The 24070-nt window shown below is 46.0% G+C and overlaps 1 protein-coding gene across 2 annotated transcripts; it reads right to left on the bottom strand.

Annotated features, from left to right (window-relative positions):
* Window positions 1-291: 291 nt before the first annotated feature.
* On the bottom strand, window positions 292-23577 carry INTS5 (integrator complex subunit 5). Of its 2 annotated transcripts, XM_044270478.1 has the most exons (4): window positions 23522-23577; window positions 22445-22506; window positions 16548-16634; window positions 292-3205 (listed from the first exon to the last, which is right to left on the bottom strand). In XM_044270478.1, exons 3-4 carry the CDS (start codon window positions 16586-16588, stop codon window positions 430-432), a joined length of 2817 nt encoding a protein of 938 aa, XP_044126413.1. In that variant the 5' UTR covers window positions 16589-16634; window positions 22445-22506; window positions 23522-23577; the 3' UTR covers window positions 292-429. The 2 variants fall into 2 exon arrangements, with proteins under 2 accessions (XP_044126413.1, XP_044126414.1); XM_044270479.1 differs by lacking the exons at window positions 22445-22506; window positions 23522-23577 and adding an exon at window positions 17819-18202.
* Between the last annotated feature and the right edge of the window lie 493 nt (window positions 23578-24070).

Here is a 24070-nt window from a genome sequence, read left to right as displayed (position 1 = left end):
ATCCGTTTGAAGATGCCACAATGTGGCTCAATCTTCAAGCGGATCCGTCCCCCATTGACTTTACATTGAAAGTCTGGACGGATCCGTCCGAGGCTATTTTCACACTTAGCTTTTTTTTTTCCATTTTAATGCAGACGGATCCGTTCTGAACGGAGCCTCCGTCTGCATTATTATGAGCGGATCCGTTCAGAACGGATCCGCCCGAACGCTAGTGTGAAAGTAGCCTTATACGTATCACAATTGACTAGCATGCCAAATATCTTCTACAATTTATCACTTCATGTTCATGTCTGGAGGGTAACGATGTCTTGTTTATTTACATTGTGTTGTCACAGGAAACATTAAAATACTGCAGAAAACAAATGTATTCAATTCATGTAGATATATTCAGTGGATAATTTACTGTAACATAATAGTCAATGTTTTATGTCACAACTGGAACCTGCCAGACAACAGCCCAAGACGGTCAATGTTACGGTGTAAAACACTATGTACAATACCCATGTATTTTGTATGATCACCTTCTCGAGTAAAGTCTCTACTAAATATCCCTCTACCTGCCTGGAACACAAACCTTTGGGGAAATGGCCCATTTTCGCGAACAAATTCCCAGACACTGAGAAGCAGCAGACGGACTTCGTATGGTGCAAGGAGGGAAAACATCTCATGCATATTTGCAAGTGCTGGAGGAAGCAGCTGTCCTTCACCCATGCAAGACACTAATTCACAAGAAGCCATGAGATGCCATGGTGAGTGTGCAGAGGATGACTCGCGTGATGCTTCCCAATGTGCTAACAATGCCGCTAACAGACCTCTAAGCAGAACTGAGCAGTAGCAAAGGGCAGGGCGACCCTGAGCAACTAGATGGAGAAGTTGGAAAAGTAATGGGTTCCTCCGGAAGCAAGTGTAAATCAGCAGGTCTCTTTGTACTGTGGTTCGTGCATGCTCTTCAGGAGGCCAAGACAACTCACTATTTGTCACATCAGGGCAAGCACATTCAGTTATTGTTACAGCCAACGTCTTAACCGCTTCAGGATCCAATGTAATCAGCAGCCCATCCTCTTCAGTTTTGGCACAGCAGGAGCATAAGAGGGAAAGAAGGCTTTGGGTGTTTTCTATACATTCTACCTGGCCACGCTGTCTATGTTTTACTTCAGGTTTTAGCCCCAAACCAATGACACCTGCATGAAAGACAGACCACACACTTCCTGAGAAGTCTACAGTTGAGCCAAGATGGCTGTTATTCTCCAAAAGGGAGGCAGATGCTCCCTCTAGGTTTTGAGGAGGTTGTTTTGAATTGTGCCCTCCAAAAAGCCCTACATTTCCCTGATGCAGAGCCCCTTCTACTAGCTGGTGTAATACAGATTTCTTTGCAGCATGAGATACTTTACAGAGCCTTAAGAGCAGTCTGGAAGCACTGCTTATTCCAGCACTACTACGTATATGCATGGAATGGAACAGCAGGTAAGAAGCTGAGCGAATAAGAAGATGGAGCTGGGCTGAAGGTATAGATGAAGGTAACGGGCAGCAGCACAGTAGCAGACAGGCAGCTTCACACACTGCAGGATTGCTGTGCAATAGAAGCTGTCCAAAATCAGATAAGTACTCTGAAAGCGCCACTCCTATCTCTCTACCCATGCCACCTTCTTCACTCTGAACAATTAGTGCCAGATTTTGCAACAGCTGAAGTGCTCTCTTATCTGTCAGGGCACCAGCATGAACCTGAGCCACACAACGTATTACTGATGCTTGAGCTAAACCTTGCATAGAGGAAGACAGTACTGCATGAAGCTGGACTGCTAGGCCCAACTCCTCAGAACTCTGGGCCAAGGTGAGTAAAAGGCAAAGTGCTTCTGGGGCACATGGGGGGCTACTATATATGCAGAGTAGACCCAAGAGTTGATGAAGCCACAGATGGCGTTTCCTTTCTAAGCGAAGCATTTCCGCACACAACTCTGCCAAATGTCCCCTCATTGCATCCAAGAAAGGCACAGCTTTTGGTGGAGTATCAGATGCTGCTCTTCCCGCTGTCCTTCCATAGACCTGTTTCTGAAGGCTGAGTAGCAGAAGCCTTACAATACGATCACAAGCTTCCCTCACAGAATCATGCACTGCAAGTCCTGGGGTTGTTATAACAGAGGCTGGCATTGCTGTATCCAGAAGAAAACGCAACAGGCGTGGGGCACCTGTGGATGTCTGACATGCCAGGTGGATACATAAATTTAGCATATTGTCCAGTTCCTCTCTAGGAAGTGTAGAACAGTGCTGCTGCAGCTGGGCCAGTGTGGAAGGCTTCAAAGAGTCCACCAAGTCTTGGCAGACAGTTCCCAATAAAGATGGTGAGAGAGCTGCAAGTTGTAGGAGATAAGGTAATGTTGCCCTTTGATGCTTGCTCCCAGGGCGCAAACTTTCATGAAACATTCTGAGAATCTCTTGACGAATGCTATTTCCATGGCGTGAGCTTAAATGGCCCAGAATGCCAACCACTGAACCCAACTTTGGCACACGTTTCTCAGGAGTTTCAGAACTTGAGCTCTGTGCACAGAAATCCTTGAGGCCACAGGTCAACACTCTACTAATTATGGTGCTTGGAAAGGAATTCCCGATGTGAGCTACCACCCAGTCAAAGTGTGGAGAATGTTGCACAGAGGTATCCAACAGAGCATCTACACAAGCATCTGGGCAGCTGTCAATCATGGTAAACAGACAAAGTGTGTAGATGTCCATAAGAACGCGTGTAGCTCCACAGGACATCCAAAGTTGCAACAGTTCATTAAGACTTGTAGAGTGTGGCATGCCCTGTCTACTTGCATGTTTGCTGCTTAACTGTCCCATAAGTTCAATAGACCAGGCAGAAATGAGAGGTGCCCATGACCGAGGATTCAGCTTTATGAACTCCTCTAACACCTTTTGTACTTCCTGCGTCACCTCTTCCAGACCTGGAGTAGATGGTGGTGGTGGGCCTCTCCGTTGAGAGGATGAGGAATGTGGGAGGCAGTCTTGAGAGTCCCTCTCATTTAAGAATGATGAGACACAGTCATGAAAAACAGATCGCAGATGTTCAAGTACAGCAAGCCGTGCAGGTGGAAGGCAACGCAATAGCAGCAATGAGCATCTGGCATGGTCACGTGGGCTTAGTTTCTGCCCGTGCTGGGGGTCTGAGCCACTTAAAAATGACTTGATCTGAAGGGAAAGCTCCTGTGGGCTGTATGGAGAAAAAAAAAAAAGCTAGAAAGTTAGTGTGGTAATAAAACAGAAAAGGTTTACATATAGGGGTAGTTCCATATATGACATTTACTGGGAGAGTCACAGGATATACAATTAAAAGGGGTTGTCCGGCCATTATTATTGATGACCTATCGTCAGTATAGGTCATCAATATCTTATCAGTGGTCGTCCGATCAGCCCTAAGACCAGGAGGCTTTCCTGTCATCACACTACGTCTCGTCTCCTGTGGAGCAGTGGCGTAATGTAACTACAAGCACTCGCTCCATTCACTTGAATAGAGAGAGTATGTGTATATTACACTGCACTTCCGAGATGAACTGCAGAGTAAGGCCTCATGCACGCGACAGTATTTTTTCACGGTCCGCAAAACGGGGTTCTGTTGTTCCGTGATCAGTTTTTTCTTCCGTGTGTCTTCCTTGATTTTTGGAGGATCACCAGACCAGAAAAGTGAAAAAGTCAAGTTTGCCTTGAAAATTATAGGAAAAAAACGGACACGGATGACGGACGCGGATGGCAATCTTGTGTGCCTCCGTGTTTTTTCACTGACCCATTGACTTGAATTAGGGGTGCACCGAAATGAAAATTCTGGTCCGAACCCGAAACCGAAAACTCAGGATGCCCTTGACCGAAAACCGAAACTGCCTTTTTGCCCAAATACTTTTAAAATACTTTTTTTAAGTAAAAAAAAAAAAAAGGAAAGTGAATTAAAATATAAAGTTAAACAGATACATAGATATTATACACACAATGCCAGCCAAAGTGGTTATTTTTTAAAAAAAGTCACTCCCCCCCCACCCTCCCTCCCTTGTCACTCTCATTCTACCCCCCCCCTCCCTTGTCACTCGCATTCTACACCCCCCCTCCCTTGTCACTCGCATTTTACACCCCCCCTCCCTTGTCACTCGCATTTTACAACCACCCCTCCCTTGTCACTCGCATTTTACACCCCCCCTCCCTTGTCACTCGCATTTTACACCCCCCCTCCCTTGTCACTCGCATTTTACACCCCCCCTCACCTTGTCACTCGCATTTTACACTAAACCCCCCTCCCTTGTCACCTCGCATTTTACACCCCCCCTCCCTTGTCACTCGCATTTACACCCCCCCTCCCTTGTCACTCGCATTTTACACCCCCCCTCCCTTGTCACTTCGCATTTTACACCCCCCCTCCCTTGTCACTCGCATTTTACACCCCCCCTCCATTGTCACTCGCATTTTACACCCCCCCTCCCTTGTCACTCGCATTTTACAAAACCCCCCCTCCCTTGTCACTACTCGCATTTTACACCCCCCCTCCCTTGTCACTCGCATTTTACACCCCCCCTCCCTTGTCACTCGCATTTTACACCCCCCCTCCCTTGTCACTCGCATTTTACACCCCCCCTCCCTTGTCACTCGCATTTTACACACCCCCCTCCCTTGTCACTCGCATTTTACAACCCCCCCTCCCTTGTCACTCGCATTTTACACCCCCCCTCCCTTGTCACTCGCATTTTACACCCCCCCTCCCTTGTCACTCGCATTTTACACCCCCCCTCCCTTGTCACTCGCATTTTACAACCCCCCCTCCCTTGTCACTCGCATTTTGTACACCCCCCTCCCTTGTCACTCGCATTTTACACCCACCCCCTCCCTTGTCCACTCGCATTTTACACCCCCCCTCCTTGTCACTCGCATTTTACACCCCCCCTCCCTGTCACTCGCATTTTACACCCCCCCTCCCTTGTCACTCGCATTTTACACCCCCCTCCCTTGTCACTTCGCATTTTACACCCCCCCTCCCTTGTCACTCGCATTTTACACCCCCCCTCCCTTGTCACTCGCATTTTACAACCCCCCCTCCCTTGTCACTCGCATTTTACACCCCCCCTCCCTTGTCACTCGCATTTTACACCCCCCCCCATCCCTGTCCACTCGCATTTAACAACCCCCCCTCCCTTGTCACTCGCATTTTACAACCGCCCCCTCCCTTGTTCACTCGCATTTATTACACCCCCCCTCCCTGTCACTCGCATTTTACACCCCCCCTCCCTTGTCACTCGCATTTTAATACACCCCCCCCTTGTCACTCTCATTTTACACCCCCCCTTGTCACTCTCATTTTACACCCCCCCCCCTTGTCACTCTCATTTTACACCCCCCCCCCTTGTCACTCTCATTTTACACCCCCCCCCTTGTCACTCTCATTTTACAACCCCTCCCTTGTCACTCATTTTACACACACCCTTGTCACTCTCATTTTACACCCCCCCCTCCCTTGTCACTCTCATTTTACACCCCCCCTCCCTTGTCACTCTCATTTTACACCCCCCCTCCCTTGTCACTCTCATTTTACACCCCCCCCCTCCCTTGTCACTCTCATTTTACACCCCCCCTTGTCACTCTCATTTTACACCCCCCCCCCTTGTCACTCTCATTTTACACCCCCCCCCTTGTCACTCTCATTTTACACCCCCTCCCTTGTCACTCATTTTACACACACCCTTGTCACTCTCATTTTACACCCCCCCCTCCCCTTGTCACTCTCATTTTACACCCCCCCCCTCCCTTGTCACTCTCATTTTACACCCCCCCCTTGTCACTCTCATTTTACACCCCCCCCCTTGTCACTCATTTTACACCCCCCCCCCTTGTCACTCTCATTTTACAACCCCCTCCCTGTCACTCATTTTACACACACCCTTGTCACTCTCATTTTACACCCCCCCCCTCCCTTGTCACTCTCATTTTACACCCCCCCCTCCCTTGTCACTCTCATTTACACCCCCCCTCCCTTGTCACTCTCATTTTACACCCCCCCCTTGTCACTCTCATTTTACACCCCCCCCCTTGTCACTCATTTACACCCCCCCCCCCCTTGTCACTCTCATTTTACACCCCCTCCTTGTCACTCATTTTACACCACACCCTTGTCACTCTCATTTTACAAACCCCCCCTCCCTTGTCACTGCTCATTTACACCCCCCCTCCCTTGTCACTCTCATTTTACACCCCCCCTCCCTTGTCACTCTCATTTTACAACCCCCCCTCCCTTGTCACTCTCATTTAACACCCCCCCCCTCCCTTGTCACTCTCATTTTACACCCCCCCTCCCTTGTCACTCTCATTTTACACACCCCCCCCCCCCTTGTCACTCATTTTACACCCCCCCTCCCTTGTCACTCTCATTTTACACCCCCCCCCTCCCTTGTCACTCTCATTTTACACCCCCCCCTCCCTTGTCACTCTCATTTTACACCCCCCCCCCTCCCTTGTCACTCTCATTTTACACCCCCCCTCCCTTGTCACTCTCATTTTACACCCCCCCTCCCTTGTCACTCTCATTTTACACCCCCCCTCCCTTGTCACTCTCATTTTACACCCCCCCCTTGTCACTCTCATTTTACACCCCCCCCTTGTCACTCTCATTTTACACCCCCCCCTTGTCACTCATTTTACACCCCCCCCCTTGTCACTCATTTTACACCCCCCCCCTTGTCACTCATTTTACACCCCCCCCCTTGTCACTCATTTTACACACACCCTTGTCACTCTCATTTTACACCCCCCCCCCCCTCCCCCTCCCTTGTCACCTCTAGTGTAGCCTGTGTAGCGTGGCCGAGCTCTGTTCGGTCCGCGGTACAGGAGCATTTGTTTCTTGTACCCGGCCGGACTGAAAGGAAGTGCACACTAAGTGAGCACTTCCTGTCAGTCCGGCCGGGTACAGGAAACAAAAGCTCCTGTACCGCGGAACGAACAGAGCTCGGCCACGCTACACTAACAACAGCAGTAGCACAGAGCAGACACAGCAGGCTGCGCAGCACTGAGCCGGAGATTCTTTAGAGCGGCAAGCGTTTAGGAGGCACAGCATGAGGGGCGCTGCCGGCCGGCCGCCCAAACGTATATGACCAACCATATTTTCTGCCGATATGTACCAATATCGGCCGAAATGGATTAGGCCCATTTTCGGCCGCCGGAATTTCGGTGCACCCCTAACTTGAATGGGTCCACGAACCGTTGTCAGTCAAGAAAATAGGACAGGTCATATTTTTTTGAGGGACAAGAAACACGGATCACTGACGCGGATGACAAACAGTGCATTTTCCGAGTCTTCAACGGAGACATTGAAAGTCAATGGGTCCGCAGAAAATCACGGAACAACGGACACGGATGCACACAACGGTCGTGTGCATGAGGCCTAATGAAGAGGAAGCGCGCTCGCATGGAGCACTGCGTCCTCTCCAAACAGCGGACTACGTCAAAGGAAGAAAAAAAATGGGTGGTTGTGGAGTGCCAAAGAACTGTAGAGAAGTAAGGGAAAAAGTGAACACCTGCAGATAGGAAGGTTGGTGTATACATATTAGGTATCAATCGGCTCTATAAATATATCAGATGACCTAACCCTTCAGATGAAAACCGTAAAAAATAAAAACTGTGCTAAATAAAATAAAAAAATTGTCACCTTACATCACAAAAAGTACAACAAGTACAAGCAAGCGATCAAAAAGGCGTTTGCCCACCAAAATAGTACCAATCTAACAGTCACCTCATTCCGTAAAAAATGAGCCCCTACCCGACAATCGCCCAAAAAAGTAAATAAATATGGCTCAGAATATGGAGACACAAACAATTTTTTTTGTTTTAAAAAAGCTGTTATTGTGTAAAACTTACATAAAAAAAATAAAGTATAAATATTAGGTATCGCCGCGTCCATATCGACCGGCTCTATAAAAATATCACATGACCTAACCCCTCAGATGAACACTGTAAAATAAAAACTGTGCTAAACAATTTTTTGGTCACCTTACATCACAAAAAGTGTAATAGCATACAATCAAAAAGTTACACGCACCCCAAAATAGTGCCAATCAAACCGTCATCTCATCCTGCAAAAATCATACCCTACCCAAGGAAATCACCCAAAAACTGAAAAAATTATGGCTCTCAGACTATGGAAACACTAACATGATTTTTTTTGGGTTTCAAAAAATAAATCATTGTGTAAAACTTACATAAATAAAATAGTATACATATTAGGTATCGCATCGTCCGTGACAACCTGGTCTATAAAAATACCACATGATCTAACCTGTCAGATGAATGTTGTAAATAACAAAAAATAAAAACAGTGCCAAAACAGCTATTTCTTGTTACCTTGCCTCACAAAAAGTGTAATATAGAGCAACCAAAAATCATATGTACCCTAAACTAGTACCAACAAAACTGCCACCCTATCCCGTAGTTTCTAAAATGGGGTCACTTTTTTGGAGTTTCTACTCTAGGGGTTCATCAGGGGGGCTTCAAATGGGACATGGTGTAAAAAAAAAAAAAAAAAAAAAAAAAAGTCCAGCAGAATCTGCCTTCCAAAAACCGTATGGCATTCCTTTCCTTCTGCGCCCTGCCGTGTGCCCGTACAGTAGTTTACAACCACATATGGGGTGTTTCTGTAAACTACAGAATCAGGGCCATAAATATTGAGTTTTGTTTGGCTGTTAACCCTTGCTTTGTAACTGTGAAAAAATATTAAAATGGAAAATCTGCCAAAAAAGTGAAATTTTGAAATTGTATCGCTAATTTCCATTAATTCTTGTGGAACACCTAAAGGGTTAACAAAGTTTGTAAAATCAGTTTTGAATACCTTGAGGGGTGTAGTTTCTAGAATGGGGTAATTTTTTGGTGGTTTCTGTGCCGGCATACATACATAATTCCTCTGGGTAGCCATCTTATATGCTTCTGGCCTATGTAAAAAACTGTGAACTCTCATCTTTCTGAAGCCTGGGTCGCCTATGATATAGATGGACACTTTTATTACCACTACTCTGTAAGGCCAGCAATAAAAGGTCATTAAGGCTATACCAGGCCCAGCTCATCCTATAACAGTGATGGCGAACCTATGGCACGGGTGCCAGAGGCGGCACTCAGAGCCCTCTCTGTGGGCACCCACACCCTGGAAAAAGTCTATGGTGTACCAATATGCCTTAGACTTTTCCTGCCATTCAGCAGCGCAGGGCGCACTATGAACAGCACAGGCAGCGCAGTGAATGTAGGCAGGCTATTGTAGATAAATGATAAAGTACATGGACGATATTCTATATTGGACTGTAGTATTCAGGGTAAATTGCTGTGTTGGCACTTTGCGATAAATAAGTGGGTTTATGTTGCAGTTTGGGCACTCTGTCTGTAAAAGGTTCGCCATCACTGTCCTATAAGATAAGATCAGCTAGCTGTCAAGCCTGGCTGGAGCGTGACGTCATTAATTTCCAGGTCTGGTTTGAGGAGAGCTAATAGCCCTTAATTAGCTCTGGGCATAAAACCAGTCCACTTTCATATTTCATTTAGGAATCAACTTATGCCCTTTCTGACACCAGATCCAGGCTCTACAGAGTATTGTGGTTAATTAGGTATCAAATATGACTAGAGGATGTGATTCCTTAGCTGACCTATGGGTGGTAGAAGAACTACAGGTCCCAGCATTACCGTGTGTGGTCTCATTCTGTAGGTAAATAAATAAGGATCGCAAATATGTATTCTGTATAAAAATATGTCGATGTATCAGGGAGATACGGGCCTAAGTATAATCCTCATTGTAGGAACTGAACTTTGATGGGGTCATAAAACACTTGGGGGCCATTCCCTAGGCTTCACAGTCCCTCTGCTGCCATTGGCTGACAGGAGTAAGTCTCCTGCCCATGGGAGAGTTCATAAAAACCCATGCACAAGGACAGAGGAGAGAGACCCATGGAACATCACCAGACACTTAATTGGACATTGACGGCATATCCCTGTATCAGAAGAACTTTGAGGGTCTCCCCTGATACATACTGAAAAGGGGTTTGCAAGGATTCAAAAAGGACATATGAACGACCATCTGAAACCCAGAGAAACTAAGTATTCTTTCATCTTTTTCCCTTTCATTTGAACTGTCGTGATTATTTATATTGTTATTATTATTCTGTAGATTTATAGTCATTTTCATTAGATTTGTATGCACTGCTTTTTACCGCTTATTAAAGATTATAAAATCTAAATAGCCAAGTCTTCCATATTCTAAGCTGCTGAACAACGTACCTTGCCTTTGAGGAGACGTTACCAGGTAGTTAGTTAAATTGCATTTAGGAATTGTAGCTGGGGGTGATTGACTGTGGTTGGTCAGTAAGTGATATCCGGTTCATCCACTGATCTGTGTGATAGTGAATGACCCGGATAGTCGGCTCGTGGACCGGGAACCCACGTGGTGGCAGTTACCGAAGTATAGTGGGGGGGTGTTAGCCGAGTGGTAATACCCCGGTCACGTGAGGTCTCTGTGTGTGCGCAGACTCCGTCACAGACCACTACGTCAGAGCTGTGGGATCCGGAGCGATCGGATCCATAGTTCGTGACAGTTTCCATTATGTAAGCCTCGCAAAGTGACTTCAGACCTGAACTGGTCCCTAAATTTAAGATTTGCTTCTAAACTTCTAAGCCTTGTAACATCCCCAAAAAATAAAATATTCCCAAAATGATCCAAACATGAAGTAGACATATGGGGAATGTAAAGTAATAACTATTTTTGGAGGTATTACTATGTATTATAGAAATAGAGAAATTGAAACTTGGAAATTTGCAATTTTTTTACACATTTTTGGTAAATTTTGTATTTTTTTATAAATTAAAATAATTTTACTATTTTAATTTTTTTACTTCATTTTACCAGTGTCATGAAGTACAATATGTGTTGAAAAAACAACCTCAGAACGGCCTGGATAAGTCAAAGCGTTTCAAAGTTATCACCACTTAAAGTGACACTGGTCAGATTTGCAAAAGGGGTTAAGGACCAATTCAGGTCTGAAGTCACTTTGTGAGACTTACATAATAGAAACCACCCAAAAGAAACTACACCTCTCAAGGTATACAAAACAGATTTTACAAACTTTGTTAACCATTTAGGTGTTCCACAAGAATTTATGGAACATGGAGATGAAATTTCAGAATTTCACTTTTTTTGTAGTAGCAAAGCAAGGGTTAACAGCCAAATAAAATTCTATATTTAAATACCCCGATTCTGCGGTTTACAGAAACACCTGTGATCGTAAACTGCTCTACGGGCACACGGCAGGGCGCAGTAGGAAAGGAACGCAGATTTAGCTGAACTGGTTTTTAGATGCCATGTCCTATTTGAAGTCCCCGTGATGAACCCCTACAGTATAAACTCAAAAAAGCGACCACATTTTGGAAACTACGGGATAACGTGCCAGTTTTAGTGGTACTATTTTGGGGTACATATGATTTTATTTGCTTTATATTACATTTTTTGGTTACCTTGCCTCACAGAAAAAAGTATGTTTTGGCACCGTTTTTATTTTCTATTTTTAACAACATTCATCTGATAGGTTAGATCATGCACTATTGTTATAGAGCAGGTTGTTACGGATGCAATGATATCAAATATTGCAGGAAGAGTTAACGTTTTTATTGGTACCAATTAAGGGGTACATATGATTTTTTGATCATTATTACACTTTATGGGGCAAGGTGACCAAAAAATTGGTTGTTTTGGTGCAGTTTTTATTAATGATATTTTAGTGTATCCATAGTCTGAAAGCCATAGGTTTTTTATTTTTTGACCGATTCGCTTATGTAGGGTCTAATTTTTTGCGTGATGAGGTGACAGTCTGATTGGTACTATTTTGGGGGGGCATACACCCTTTTTGATCACTTGCTGTTGCAATTTTTGTGATTTAATGTGAACAAAATAGATTTTTTTTTTAAATATATTTCTTTTATGGTGTTCACCTGAGTGGTTAGGTCATGTGATATTTTTATAGAGCTGGTTGTTACGGACATGGCAATACCTAATATGTATTTTTTTTATGTATTTCACTTTAGCACAATAATAGTTTTGAAACTAAAAAATAATAATTATGCTTTAGTGTCTATGTTCTGAGAGCTATAGTTTATTATTTTTTGGGGGATTCTCTTAGGTAGGGGCACATTTTTTGCGGTATGAGGTGGCGGTTTTATTGATACCATTTTGTGGGACATACGCCTTTTTGATTGCTTGGTGTTGCACTTTTTGTGATGTAAGGTGACAAAAAAAGTTTTTATTATTTTATTTTTTATGGTGTTTATCGGACAAAGTGGATCATGTGATATATTTATAGAGCCAGTCATTACGGATGCGGCAATACCTAATGTGTGGGTTTGTGCTTTTTTATTTTTTTTTACTTTATTAATTTTATCACTATTAATTTTTAATCACTTTTGGGGGTCTGATCCCCTCTGCAATACATCTGTATTGTAATGCATTGCCTGTTAGTGTATGATAATACAGCCTGAGGCTGGATCTCCTCGGCTCCCGTAGTAGGTAGTTCCCACTGCTGTGCAAGGCATTGGGAAGCCTCTGCACGGCATCAGGCTACCTTGTCACGCATCGGGTCACCGCCAAAGCAGCGCCACCTGAAACAAACCCCTTCTGTGTCGGGGTCAGCACGGACCGCGACAAAGGAGTTAATCTGCCGGCATCGGATTTTACAGCGATGCCGGCGGGTACAGCATGGGGCCCGGCTACCAGGGACTGCCGGGCCCCTGCAGTGATCGCGAGCGCACCGCTCCGATTCCTAAGTGATCACCATGACGTACTATTACGTCAAACTGTGGTAACGCAGTGGTTCCCATGACGTAGTAGTAAATCATAGGTCGGGAAGGGGTTAAAGGGCACCAGATCCATGGTATAATAGACACCGACCATGCCCAGTGGATTCCACTGAATATAATGGGTCCATTTTGTTTCTGTCATTCTGCCAGACAAAACAGTGCAGCATACTGTGGTATTTCATTCTGCATGTTTGCTAGAATCTGCAAACAAGGCTCCTAAAAAACTAACAAAAAAAAAAAAAAAAACACACACACACACACACACCTTCGCTGCACATGTGAATCTAGCTCCAAAATTTGCTAGAAGTACTTTGTCCTGATCATGCTACAACAAACAAGAACAAAGAAGGGGGGCGCTGGGTTGTTATCAAAGGCTACTATTACAATGTCACGTGGGCTGAGGCTTCAGTCCCACCCACATGTTAGAGATGGACTAGTTTACAGGAGGAAAGTCATGAGTAAAATGAATGGTCCACACCCTGCATCACCTCTGATCAGCTGTTTCAGGGTAGCTCCAACATTGGAACTACACAGCTCCGTCCACTGTGTAGTGGATGGAGCCGGTTACTGTAGTGCTGCTCCCATTAAAGTGACTGCAGAACAGCTGATCGGCAGGGAAAGGCCAGGAATAGTAAAATCCTAGACAATTTTTTAGAACATCATCAGAAAATGCAATGAAATCTGCAGGCACTATTTTATAGGGCAGGGCGAGCTGAGCAGAGCTTAATGTGTTTTGAAAGAAAAGATTCAGTAAATCTAGTATTTTATACATTTAAAGTATAACGGTCATATTTTTATTTATTTTTTTGGAGTATTGGATTGTGGTGATTAATATCTCCTTGGTGGCCCTATTTCAACTTTTCACTGTGTATTCAATTACCCCTTATTCCACAGTTTTGTTCCCTCTACTGCCTATTTTTACCTGTGCTTAAAATCAGGTTGCTAGGCAGGGTCCGTCTATGTGTTGAAGGGCTGAGGACGCAAAAGCACGCTGCGTGCAGGGTCAGATTACTGACAGCCAGGGACTGTAAGTAAATGATTAAAGCCAGGTCCTCCCCAGCAGCTGATAGCAGTGCCTGGGCTGTGTGCACTTCTCCCTGTCCCTGCGCTTGGCAGACGCTCCCTCACTCAGCAGAGCTGGACAATGCAGAGTTGAAGCAGCGCAGAGCAGGGAAGGGATATCTGCCGTCTGCTCAGTGTATAAATGAAAGCAACATGTGGTAAGAGGACCCCTTTGTGCTGCAGGAGATTAACCCTTTAGGGGGAGGGCTGTGGTTACTGACACTTTTGGGGGGCTATTATTACTGGCTAGTGAGGGCAGGCAGGATTAGCCTCAGGGTGAGGGCAGTGGCGGCCATCTTAACTGAATAGTGAAATTGCAGTTTTATGCAGACTGGTTGCTAAGGGCTGAATCCTATTAAATATGGGGTAAGTCAGTCTAATAGTAACTGATTCTGGAATATCATGTTATTAGTACCTACATATATGAAATTGAAATTAGGGTCGAAGTGTGACAGTTATCCTTTAAATCTCAGCTTTTTCTGACTTCAGTTGTACACAGGGGAGGTGTTACCAGTGACTGATGGCATACTGTCTAAGGGCTCTTTCACACTTGCGTTTTTGTCTTCCGGCATAGAGTTCCGTCGTCGGGGCTCTATGCCGGAAGAATCCTGATCAGTTTTATCCTAATGCATTCTGAATGGAGTGAAATCCGTTTAGGATGCATCAGGATGTCTTCAGTTCCCGAAACGGAACGTTTTTTGGCCGGAGAAAATACCACAGCATGCTGCGCTTTTTGCTCTGGCCAAAAATCCTGAAGACTTGCCGCAAGGCCGGATCCGGAATGAATTCCCATTGAAAGGCATTGATCTGGATCCGGCCTTAAGTTAAACGTCGTTTCGGCGCATTGCCGGATCCGACGTTTAGCTTTTTTAGAGTGGTTACCATGGCTACCAGGACGCTAAAGTCCTGACAGCCATGGTAAAGTGTAGCGGGGAGCGGGGGAGCAGCATACTTACCATCCGTGCGGCTCCCGGGGCGCTCCAGAGTGACGTCAGGGCGCCCCACGCACATGAATGACGTGATCGCATGGCATGTCATCCATGCGCATGGGGCGCTCCGACATCATTCTGGAGCGCACCGGGAGCCGCGCGGACTGTAAGTATACCGCTCCTACTATGGCAACCAGGACTTTAATAGCGTACTGGGTGCCATAGTAACACTGAAAGCATTTTGAAGACGGATCCGTCTTCAAATGCTTTCAGTACACTTGTGTTTTTCCGGATCCGGCGTGTAATTCCGGCAAGTGCAGTACACGCCGGATCCGGACAACGCAAGTGTGAAAGAGGCATAAGTCTATATACAAAGATAGCGGTCAGTCACTGATAACTGTACATGGGGGGGGTGTCCAATTCAAGAAAATCAATGCTGCTGAATCTTTTTCCACAAACTGTACATCCGTCTGCCCACCTGCTCTATAATGGGCTACCTGCAGATTGCACTGCATTTCATCTTGACAGATTCTCTTTAAGGCTATGGATGCCTTAAGTGCAATTTTTTTTATTACCGATTTGCATGTGTTTGGACTAAAACATATTTGTAGAAGTCTTTTTAGTGAAAATTGTGCATGGTTTGCCTGATTCTCTGATAACTGTTCTGATTTATGCTCAAATCCATGTGCTAAAAGAAGGCGGCGGCGACTTTCTCTGGCTGCCCTGGGTTCCTTCTATTCTGTACAAGTGCTGGACGGCAAGTGGACGTATACAGTGTCTGCATAGATGCAGCAGATTCTGCTGCCACTATCTGTGCAAGTGCTGGACGTGTCTACTTGCCACTCAGCGCCTGTGCAGAATAGAAGGTACCCAGGAGCAGCCAGAGGAAGCAGTTGTCGCCATTCCTCAGCAATGGACAGAGGATGGCAGTTTAGAATGGCAAGCCTCAGAGCTTTCATGTTTGCCACTCCATTCAGCTATATGGGACTGCTCATCCATCTCTGACAGACCCATAGATCTGAAAGGATGTCTGCCACTCCATTCAAAGAGGGGAACGGGTTCTTGTGATTTGCGGGGGCCCCAGCAGTTGGAACTCCGCAGATCAGGCTTTTATTTCTTATCCTTCGGACTGGGAATAAGTTGTTGGAATGGGACAACCCCTTTAAATGAACCTGTCCAAGTAAGCAATTCTTTTCCAGATGTATCCAGCTCCTCATCGCCTCATTTAGAGAGAAGGGCATTGTGATACAGTGAGCACCAATATCAAGTTATTGATTTTGATTAACTAAAAAGAGAAAAAATAAAATTAAAAAGGGGTTATCCAACAACTATAATGCCCCCCAAAATGCCCAGGTCCCCCATCCTGGTTATACTTACCCCACTGACTGACAACCGGGTCGCTTTTGATCTCCGCACAGCCGCCGTTGCATCTCCCAGTCTCTCGGATCAAAACATCCGGCGATGGGAACGAGCCTCCCTAGCATTGTGGGTAATGCTAGGATGGCTCATTCTTGCTATTGGCTGATCCGCGTAACGGGAAGATGCAGCGGTGGCTGTGCATCAGAAGCAATGCAAGTGCCAGGGAGCAGTATGAAGACCACAGGAATTTTGGGGGGTATTACAGGGTTTGGATAACCCCTTTAATTATTGTATTTTATGTGCTGTAATTTTATGTTCGTTGTTATGGATGAAAAAAGTGAGATAAAGCAGTAGTACCTGAGCTGGGGAACAACCCCCTGGGGCTGTGAAGATATCATGAGGAGGCCAAGCTCAGAAATATGCTGTGTCCTGCAGAAACATCACCTGAAGAAACAAGAGATAAATTGAGATTAGACTGATAGATAAACCCCCTGCGGTGCAGTTTGCCAAGACACTTAGGTGGATCTCAGGCAAAGTGCGTGGTCAGTGAGCAAGTCTCCATTTGTACAAACACTCATTCCCAATAATTTCTTTATGTAAAGGTAAAGCCAAACACCCGACAAACAAGTACAACTCACCCCCTGCAGGAAGCTGGGGTGTACAGAGACCAACATTGACAAAGGAGACACAGAAATGAGTTATAAGGTTTTAATTTTAAAAAGTGAGGTTTTCTTGCTTGTTATGGATCTGTGAGTAATCCACAGCAAAATCAGAAATAATTGTGTTTGTTGTGGATTTTGACTTCCACACTGTAGAGAAAATCTGCAACAAACTCGAAACCTCTGCTTGAGAAACAGGGTGGCAGCTAAAATTTTAGAATTCTCTGATCCTCTGGTTTGCCAGAGATCAGCAGCTTGCCGGCTCACGCTAATCTCCTTGTTAGGTAACATGTGCCAGGTGGAACGGCTCAGGCAGGCCTGCAGGGGACAGCTGAAAAAGGATGGACCCCCAGTCCCCCCTACACAAGTGGCACAGTAGATTGACTGTATAGGCAGTGTGGAGCATCTTAACCTGCCCACGTCCATATAAAAAAAAAATACTAGATTTTTTTATATTTTTTATTATAGATGCATGGAGTGGCTGAGATTATGTCTACCTACCTACTTTTCAAAGTCACTGCAGGGACCCCACAACCAGTCATCTTGAACAGGTAATATTCACATCTAGCTGTACTGTGGGCCCAGGGACGGCGCCCGGCATACCCGGGCCCACTGCTTCTGGGGGGGTCCACTGAGCTGCTATGAGCACTTCCATCAATGACACTGCTGTCATTTCATTTACGCAGTACCCCTCTGTGGGCCCTCTGATAGTCACATGAGGGCTGCTGCAGAGCTTCAGACACCCCCTTCTTCACTCCTGTAGAGAAGCACCTTCCCTGGCGTCCCTCAGCAGCACAATATGGGGTTGTCTCTGCCACAGTGAACCGAATAGGACCAAGAATATTTTAATAAAAAAAATTAAATAATTAAGCAAGCACCTCCCCAAGTGCCTATATAGGGTCTAACCCACACAAGGACATTGAGTTTTTTTCTGTCCTTGTGTGATCCGGACTCTTGCTCCATCCTTACCTTATGTTTCTTTCTTGCAGGGGTTTGACTGGCGGCGTCTGCGTGCGGCTCCATTGAGTCAGCGGAGCTCCGGTCAGCTGATCATGGCGCACTTCCGCTGCCTCCTCTGCTGGTTGGTGCGACCTAGAGTGGGGAGGTTTTTTTTCCCGGATCTCCCTACACTCTCTAGTATAGTTATATAGCATTCGTCTTGCTTCCTACGCCCTGAGTGGGCAGAGCTCATTTTTGGTGCGAGTTCCACCTATTTAAGGGAGGCAGTGCTTTTTTCACTCTGTCTCTTGGCATTAGAACTGCTTGTGGTTGCCAGAGTTCTGATATTCCTTTGCTGGTTATCAGTATCCCTTGTTGTTTAACTGTGCTTCTAAGCTTCCGCTATGTGTTTTTTTCCTTCTCCTCCTTGATTATGCTGTGTGTTTTTTTTCTTACTATAAGCATATTTTAATTTTCTCTTTTTAAACAGAATGTCATCTAGGGACTCTAGCGAGAGGGTGTCCTCTAGAAAATCCGGTTCTAATGGAAGACATTTGCAATGCATTTCCTGTGACATCCCCTTACTGGATAAACCTCAGGAGGACAGATCAGCATTGTGTGAACCTATGGATAAGAGGATTGAAGTTGCTCTAAAGCGGTCTTATGCCTCAGCCTTTAGTCAGGCTTGTGTGGGGGTGGATTCTTTTCAAGTAGCCAGATCTATGAGGAAGTGGTTGGATAGAGTCCAAAATGATTTAGACTCTGGGATTAGTAGGGAGAACATCCTGAAATTATTTAAGAAAATTAACGTAGAAGTAGATTATTTCTATGACTCCTTTTGTCAGCAGGTAAAACTTGCCGCTAGATCCATCCCTATTATCTGCGGGCTGTAAGGCTCTATGGCTTCGCCCTTTGTCGGGTAATAACCCGTCCAAATATAACCTGTGTAACTTAAAGTACTCGCCAAGTAAACTGTTTGAATCTGAATTGGATAAGCTCATGGAGGATTTATCAGATAAAAAGGTTAAGTCCCTTTCCCTTCCCCAAGCACCTCGTTCCTTTTGTTCCAAATACAAATGGTCTCGTTGTGGTTACTCCCCCCAGAGATCCCGTCAGTCCAGACCGCAGAGATGGGGTAAGAGGTGGATCCTCCGGAAGAGGAGCCTCCAAATCTTCCAGAGGTTCTGCAAAGAGGAGTGACTTCTGAAGCAATGCATCTCCCTGTAGGCGGCCGCCTCCAAAATAGAGGATCAGTGGGTGCTGGATATAATAAAGAGAAGGTACGCCCTCTCCTATGGAGAGATTTATAATTTCCTCGGTCCTGAGACCTCCCAAGCAGGCTATCATAGAGAATGCAATCTTGGAGTTGATATCAATGGTTGCCGTGGAACCAGTTCCTATTCTTGAGGAAGGAAGGGGGAGGTTTATTCTCCTGTCTTCCTAGTCCCCAAACCAGGAAGCAAATGGACACTCATAATAGAGCTCCGCTATCTCAACCGGCATTTGGTGAAAAAGAAGGTTCCACATGGAGACAATAAGGTCAGTAAAATCCATTATTATGGCAGATGATCTCATCATGTCATCATTAGACCTAAAGGATGCCCATTTTCACATTCCCATCCCAGAAGCCCACCGGGGAAAAAAATTGGATAGCCGTGAAAATAGGCACAAGGTTACACCACCTTCAGTTCAGGGTGCTTCAATTTGGGATCACATCAGCCCCCTTTGTATTTACAAAGGTGGTCTCAGCCATGGTTGCGGTTTTAAGGGTCCAAGGTATCCGTATAATTCCATATGTAGACGACTGGCTGATCCTGGCAAGATCTGTGGACAACCTGGAGGTTCAGTTCAGCACCACGTTGACCTTACTTCAGGATCTGGGGTGGATTATCAATTGGAAAAAGTCCCACCTAGTTCCATCCACAAGGATAACCTTTCTGGGATTTATCATAAATTCCCACAACATGCGTTTGTACCTCTCGCTTGCAAGGAAGGACAGGATATCCAGGGGATATCAGTTCCAAGGAGAGTAACCTTGAGAGTCCTCATGAAGTTCCTGGGTCTACTCTCCTCCTCTGTAGAGGCCGTCCCATGGGCATTATGGCATCTGAGACCTCTTCAGGCGGAAGTTCTCCAGTCATGGGACAGAATAGTGTTATCGTTGTAGAATCTTCACACTATCAGCCACATCTTCTGTGGCTGATAGAATCTTCACACTATGAGTGGTCTCTCATTGGCTTGATGTGCTACTCCCCACAGACAGTTGGTCTCTCTAGGAACCCAAATGAATTCTATTAACAACCGATGCTTCCGGTTCAGGTTGGGGAGCCCATTTTCCAGGAAGAACAATAGCTGGAACTTGAAGCAAGGAAGGAGTTGTCCCTCTCCTCCAATATTAAGGAACTCAGAGCCATCTTCTATGCCCTGTGTCATTTTTCCCCTCTTCTGAATGGAGAAGTGGTAAAAATACCAGATCTGTAAGGCCTCGTTCACACTTCAGTGTTTAGTCAGTGATTTCCATCAGTGATTTGTGAGCCAAAACCAGGTGCAACTCTAAACACAGAACAGGAGCAGATCTTTCCCTTCTACCTCATGTCTGTGGAGGCACCACTTCTGGTTTTGGCTCACAAATCACTGATGGAAATCACTGACCAAACACTGAAGTGTGAACTAGGCCTAACTCTTCTTCAGGAAGTAGGGAAGATTTTTCGTTGGGCAGAAACCAGGGTAGCCAGGTTACTTGCTGTCCACATAAAAGGAGCAAGGAATGTATTGGCAGACCGACTTAGCCGCAACCTTACTATTCCAGGAGAATGGTCTCTGAATCAGGAAATTTTCCATCAACTAGTGGATCGCTGAGGACTTCCACAAATAGACCTTATGGCAACAATAGACAATGCCAAACTGAGGATTTCCTGCTCCCTTTACACGGCGGACAATCCTCTGGTAGTAGACGTTATGTCCTTCCAGTGGAATTGAAGGCTAGATCTATTACACATTTATACAATCACAGAAAATAATGCCCTATAATGATAGATGCAAGCATAACATAAGCCCTCACTCTTGATAAAATCTGAGACACTTAGTCAATACATTTTGATTAAAACACATCTAAGCCCGCCTACCAAGCGACCCGTTTGAACTGAAACCACCTTGTCGATTAATAGGTGGGCTTAGATGTGTTTTGATCAAAATGTATTGACCAAGTGTCTCAGATTTTATCAATAAAGTGAGGGCTTAGTCCATATGTTATGCTTGCATCTATTACTATAGTGCATTTTCTGTGATTGTAAAAATTTATAATAGATCTAGCGAAAATAGTTTCACCCTCCTATTGCTGCCCTGCACAGACCTCCTGGCTCCTGCCCCTACTTCTTGCATGAATCCCCCTCAAAGCCCCTTGCTACCTACTTGCTGTGTCCATCCCTCCTGTCCATCCAGGGCCCGAACCCGTCTCACTCCTCTGAACCGCATTAACCACAAGGATCTTCTAACATCACAGGGTCATGCGACTGTGCCCCCCCCCCATATTGTGCCCCCTTATACCCTGCATTGTGCCCTCCATTAACCATAGAGTTCCATTGTAAAAGAAAATACTTTAACGTATGCATTTTTTACTGGACTCTTTGGGATACAAAAACCTGGAGTGCTGCACATTTGTATACATCAAACCGATAGGAAAAACGTGATGTGAACTCACTTTGGAGGGGTGTACTAAAATTTGCTGTGGGGCACGATCAGTTCTAGCTACATCACTGCACAGCTCCTTCTCTCCCCGGCCCAGCGGTGACATCATGACGTGTGTCACTGCTGCAGCGGGCCTGCGGAGAGAAGGAGGAGTGCAGGGAGCTGCGGTTAGTCAATGACAGGACAGCCGGCTCCCCTGCGATCCAGCTATGATAGGTATGTGAGGGGGCCACTGGGGGGTCATTACACTGTGAGGGCCCCTTACACAGTATAATGACCCCCACTCCCCCCTCCATACAGTATAACCCCTCAGTGTGGGGGCCAATGGGGGGGTCATTATTCTGACTAGGGTGCAACTGGGGTCATTATTCTGAATAGAAGGCCATTGTGGGGTCATTATATTGTGTGTGGGGCCACTGGGGGTCATTATACTGTGTGAAGGGCCCCTAGTGGTCATTATACTGTATAGGGGCCAGTGGGGGTCATTATACCATGTGGAAGCCACAGGGGGACATGTAAATGTAAAAAAAAAAAAAGTCATGGGGGCCCCACTGGGATTTATCGCCCAAGGGCCCACATAAACATGGAGCCGGCCCTGAGTGGGCCCCTGTCTGACACTGCAGGTGGGTAATCGCCATACCTCCCTACTTTTTGGAAATCCAATGAAGAACGCTTATGGATCATTGTGTAAAAGATCCATTTTTGCTGCATATCTGTACACATCAATAGTTTTCTCTTACATAATAGTGCAAAAACTATCTGAATGTGGAAAACTTGAAAATTCTAATTTCGAATAATGAAATAATATAGAATGATGTCGTGCCCGTGCACATGGGGACCAGCTAAACACTTTGTGGATGAATATTGGAAGTGCAAAGAGGTCTCGGACTGCCGGGCACTTGCCGACGGCTGACCCCCACACCCACTACCATCTCCTCCATATAACGGTCACTGAGGTGGGTCACCTACCTGCCGCTGCTCTCACACGCTATGGGTTTGATGGAGTCTTGTTCGAATCAAAAAGTTCCGGTGTTCCGGAATTTACTGCTACCCGGAAAATTTTGCTACCCACGTCACTTCCGGTAGTGACGTGGAAGGTGTGTCACCTACCTCGGCTCCTCATTGGCTCTGCCGGGGGTTGGTGGCGCAGGCGCAGAGGATTCCCAAGTAGCGTGAACGCGCCGAAGGTAGCAGAAAATTTCGGCTTCGCGCATGCGCAGTGGGCCGGAATTTTCTGCTACCTTCGGCTCCTACTGCGCCTGCGCCGAGCCGTCTTGTTTAGCAAGCAGAAGGTAGCAGAAGATTCCGGTCTACTGCGCATGCACGAAGCCGGAATTTTCAGCTACCTTCGACACCTACTGCGCCTGCGCCCAGGACCAATAACATTTGAACTACTTTAGGCGTGCATGCGCCGTGGCCTGTCATTTTAACCTCAGTACAGAAAGCGAGCCTGTTATACTCGCGCTTGCGCATGGACATGTACAAATTTGCAAACCATTTAATTGACTCGGCGCTACTGCGCCTGCGCCAAGTCGTCTTTTTGGCGCAGGCGCAGTAGCGCCGAGTCAGTTAAATGGTTTGCAAATTTGTACATGTCCATGCGCAAGCGCGAGTATAACAGGCTCGCTTTCTGTACTGAGGTTAAAATGACAGGCCACGGCGCATGCACGCCTAAAGTAGCTCAAATCTTATTGGTCCTGGGCGCAGGCGCAGTAGGGGCCGAAGGTAGCAGAAAATTCCGGCTTCGTGCATGCGCAGTAGACCGGAATCTTCTGCTACCTTCTGCTTGCTAAACAAGACGGCTCGGCGCAGGCGCAGTAGGAGCCGAAGGTAGCAGAAAATTCCGGCCCACTGCGCATGCGCGAAGCCGAAATTTTCTGCTACCTTCGGCGCGTTCACGCTACTTGGGAATCCTCTGCGCCTGCGCCACCAACCCCCGGCAGAGCCAATGAGGAGCCGAGGTAGGTGACACACCTTCCACGTCACTACCGGAAGTGACGTGGGTAGCAAAATTTTCCGGGTAGCAGAAAATTCCGGAACACCGGTCAATCGCGATAACTTACTTCCGGCAGTCGGCCATCTTGGTTGAGGGCGGGTGTCTGCTTCCTCGGCAGGTTAGGGAGTTCTAAGCGTGGACGGAAGCCGGGTGGTGGGGAAATGCCGACTCAGTGTGAGCGCTGAGATGACATTCGTAAATAATACAACTGAGCGCATACGGATGTACACCGGAGAAGGGGCAGCTATAGGGAAAACCACTGCCCAAATAAAGTCTCTGGTTGGATTCATCACCCGTGGTGACGTACAGCATTGTTCTTAGAGGGGACCACATACACAGCCTTTACACCGCCACCATGGCATAACAGAGGAGGGCATTTGGTTTGCCACTTTGCCTGACATGTTGGTTGCAGCATAAAGGAAACAATACCTTTGTAAAGTAATGTACGACCTGTAAAGAGTCATTTGGGTGGTCTCGAACTAAAGATATTCTAGAGTTTTCAAACCAGCACCTGGATCTAAATTCTTTTGTAATTGCATGTGAATCAAAATTTAGCATAGCCAGTGAGTTATTCAATATCTGTATAGCGCCACCGGCTG

Source organism: Bufo gargarizans, chromosome 10, assembly GCF_014858855.1.
Source record: "Bufo gargarizans isolate SCDJY-AF-19 chromosome 10, ASM1485885v1, whole genome shotgun sequence".
NCBI classification, from domain to species: Eukaryota; Metazoa; Chordata; class Amphibia; order Anura; family Bufonidae; genus Bufo; species Bufo gargarizans.
The sequence above is the reverse complement of the archived record's forward strand: the minus strand, read 5'-3'. Positions and strand labels throughout refer to the sequence as shown.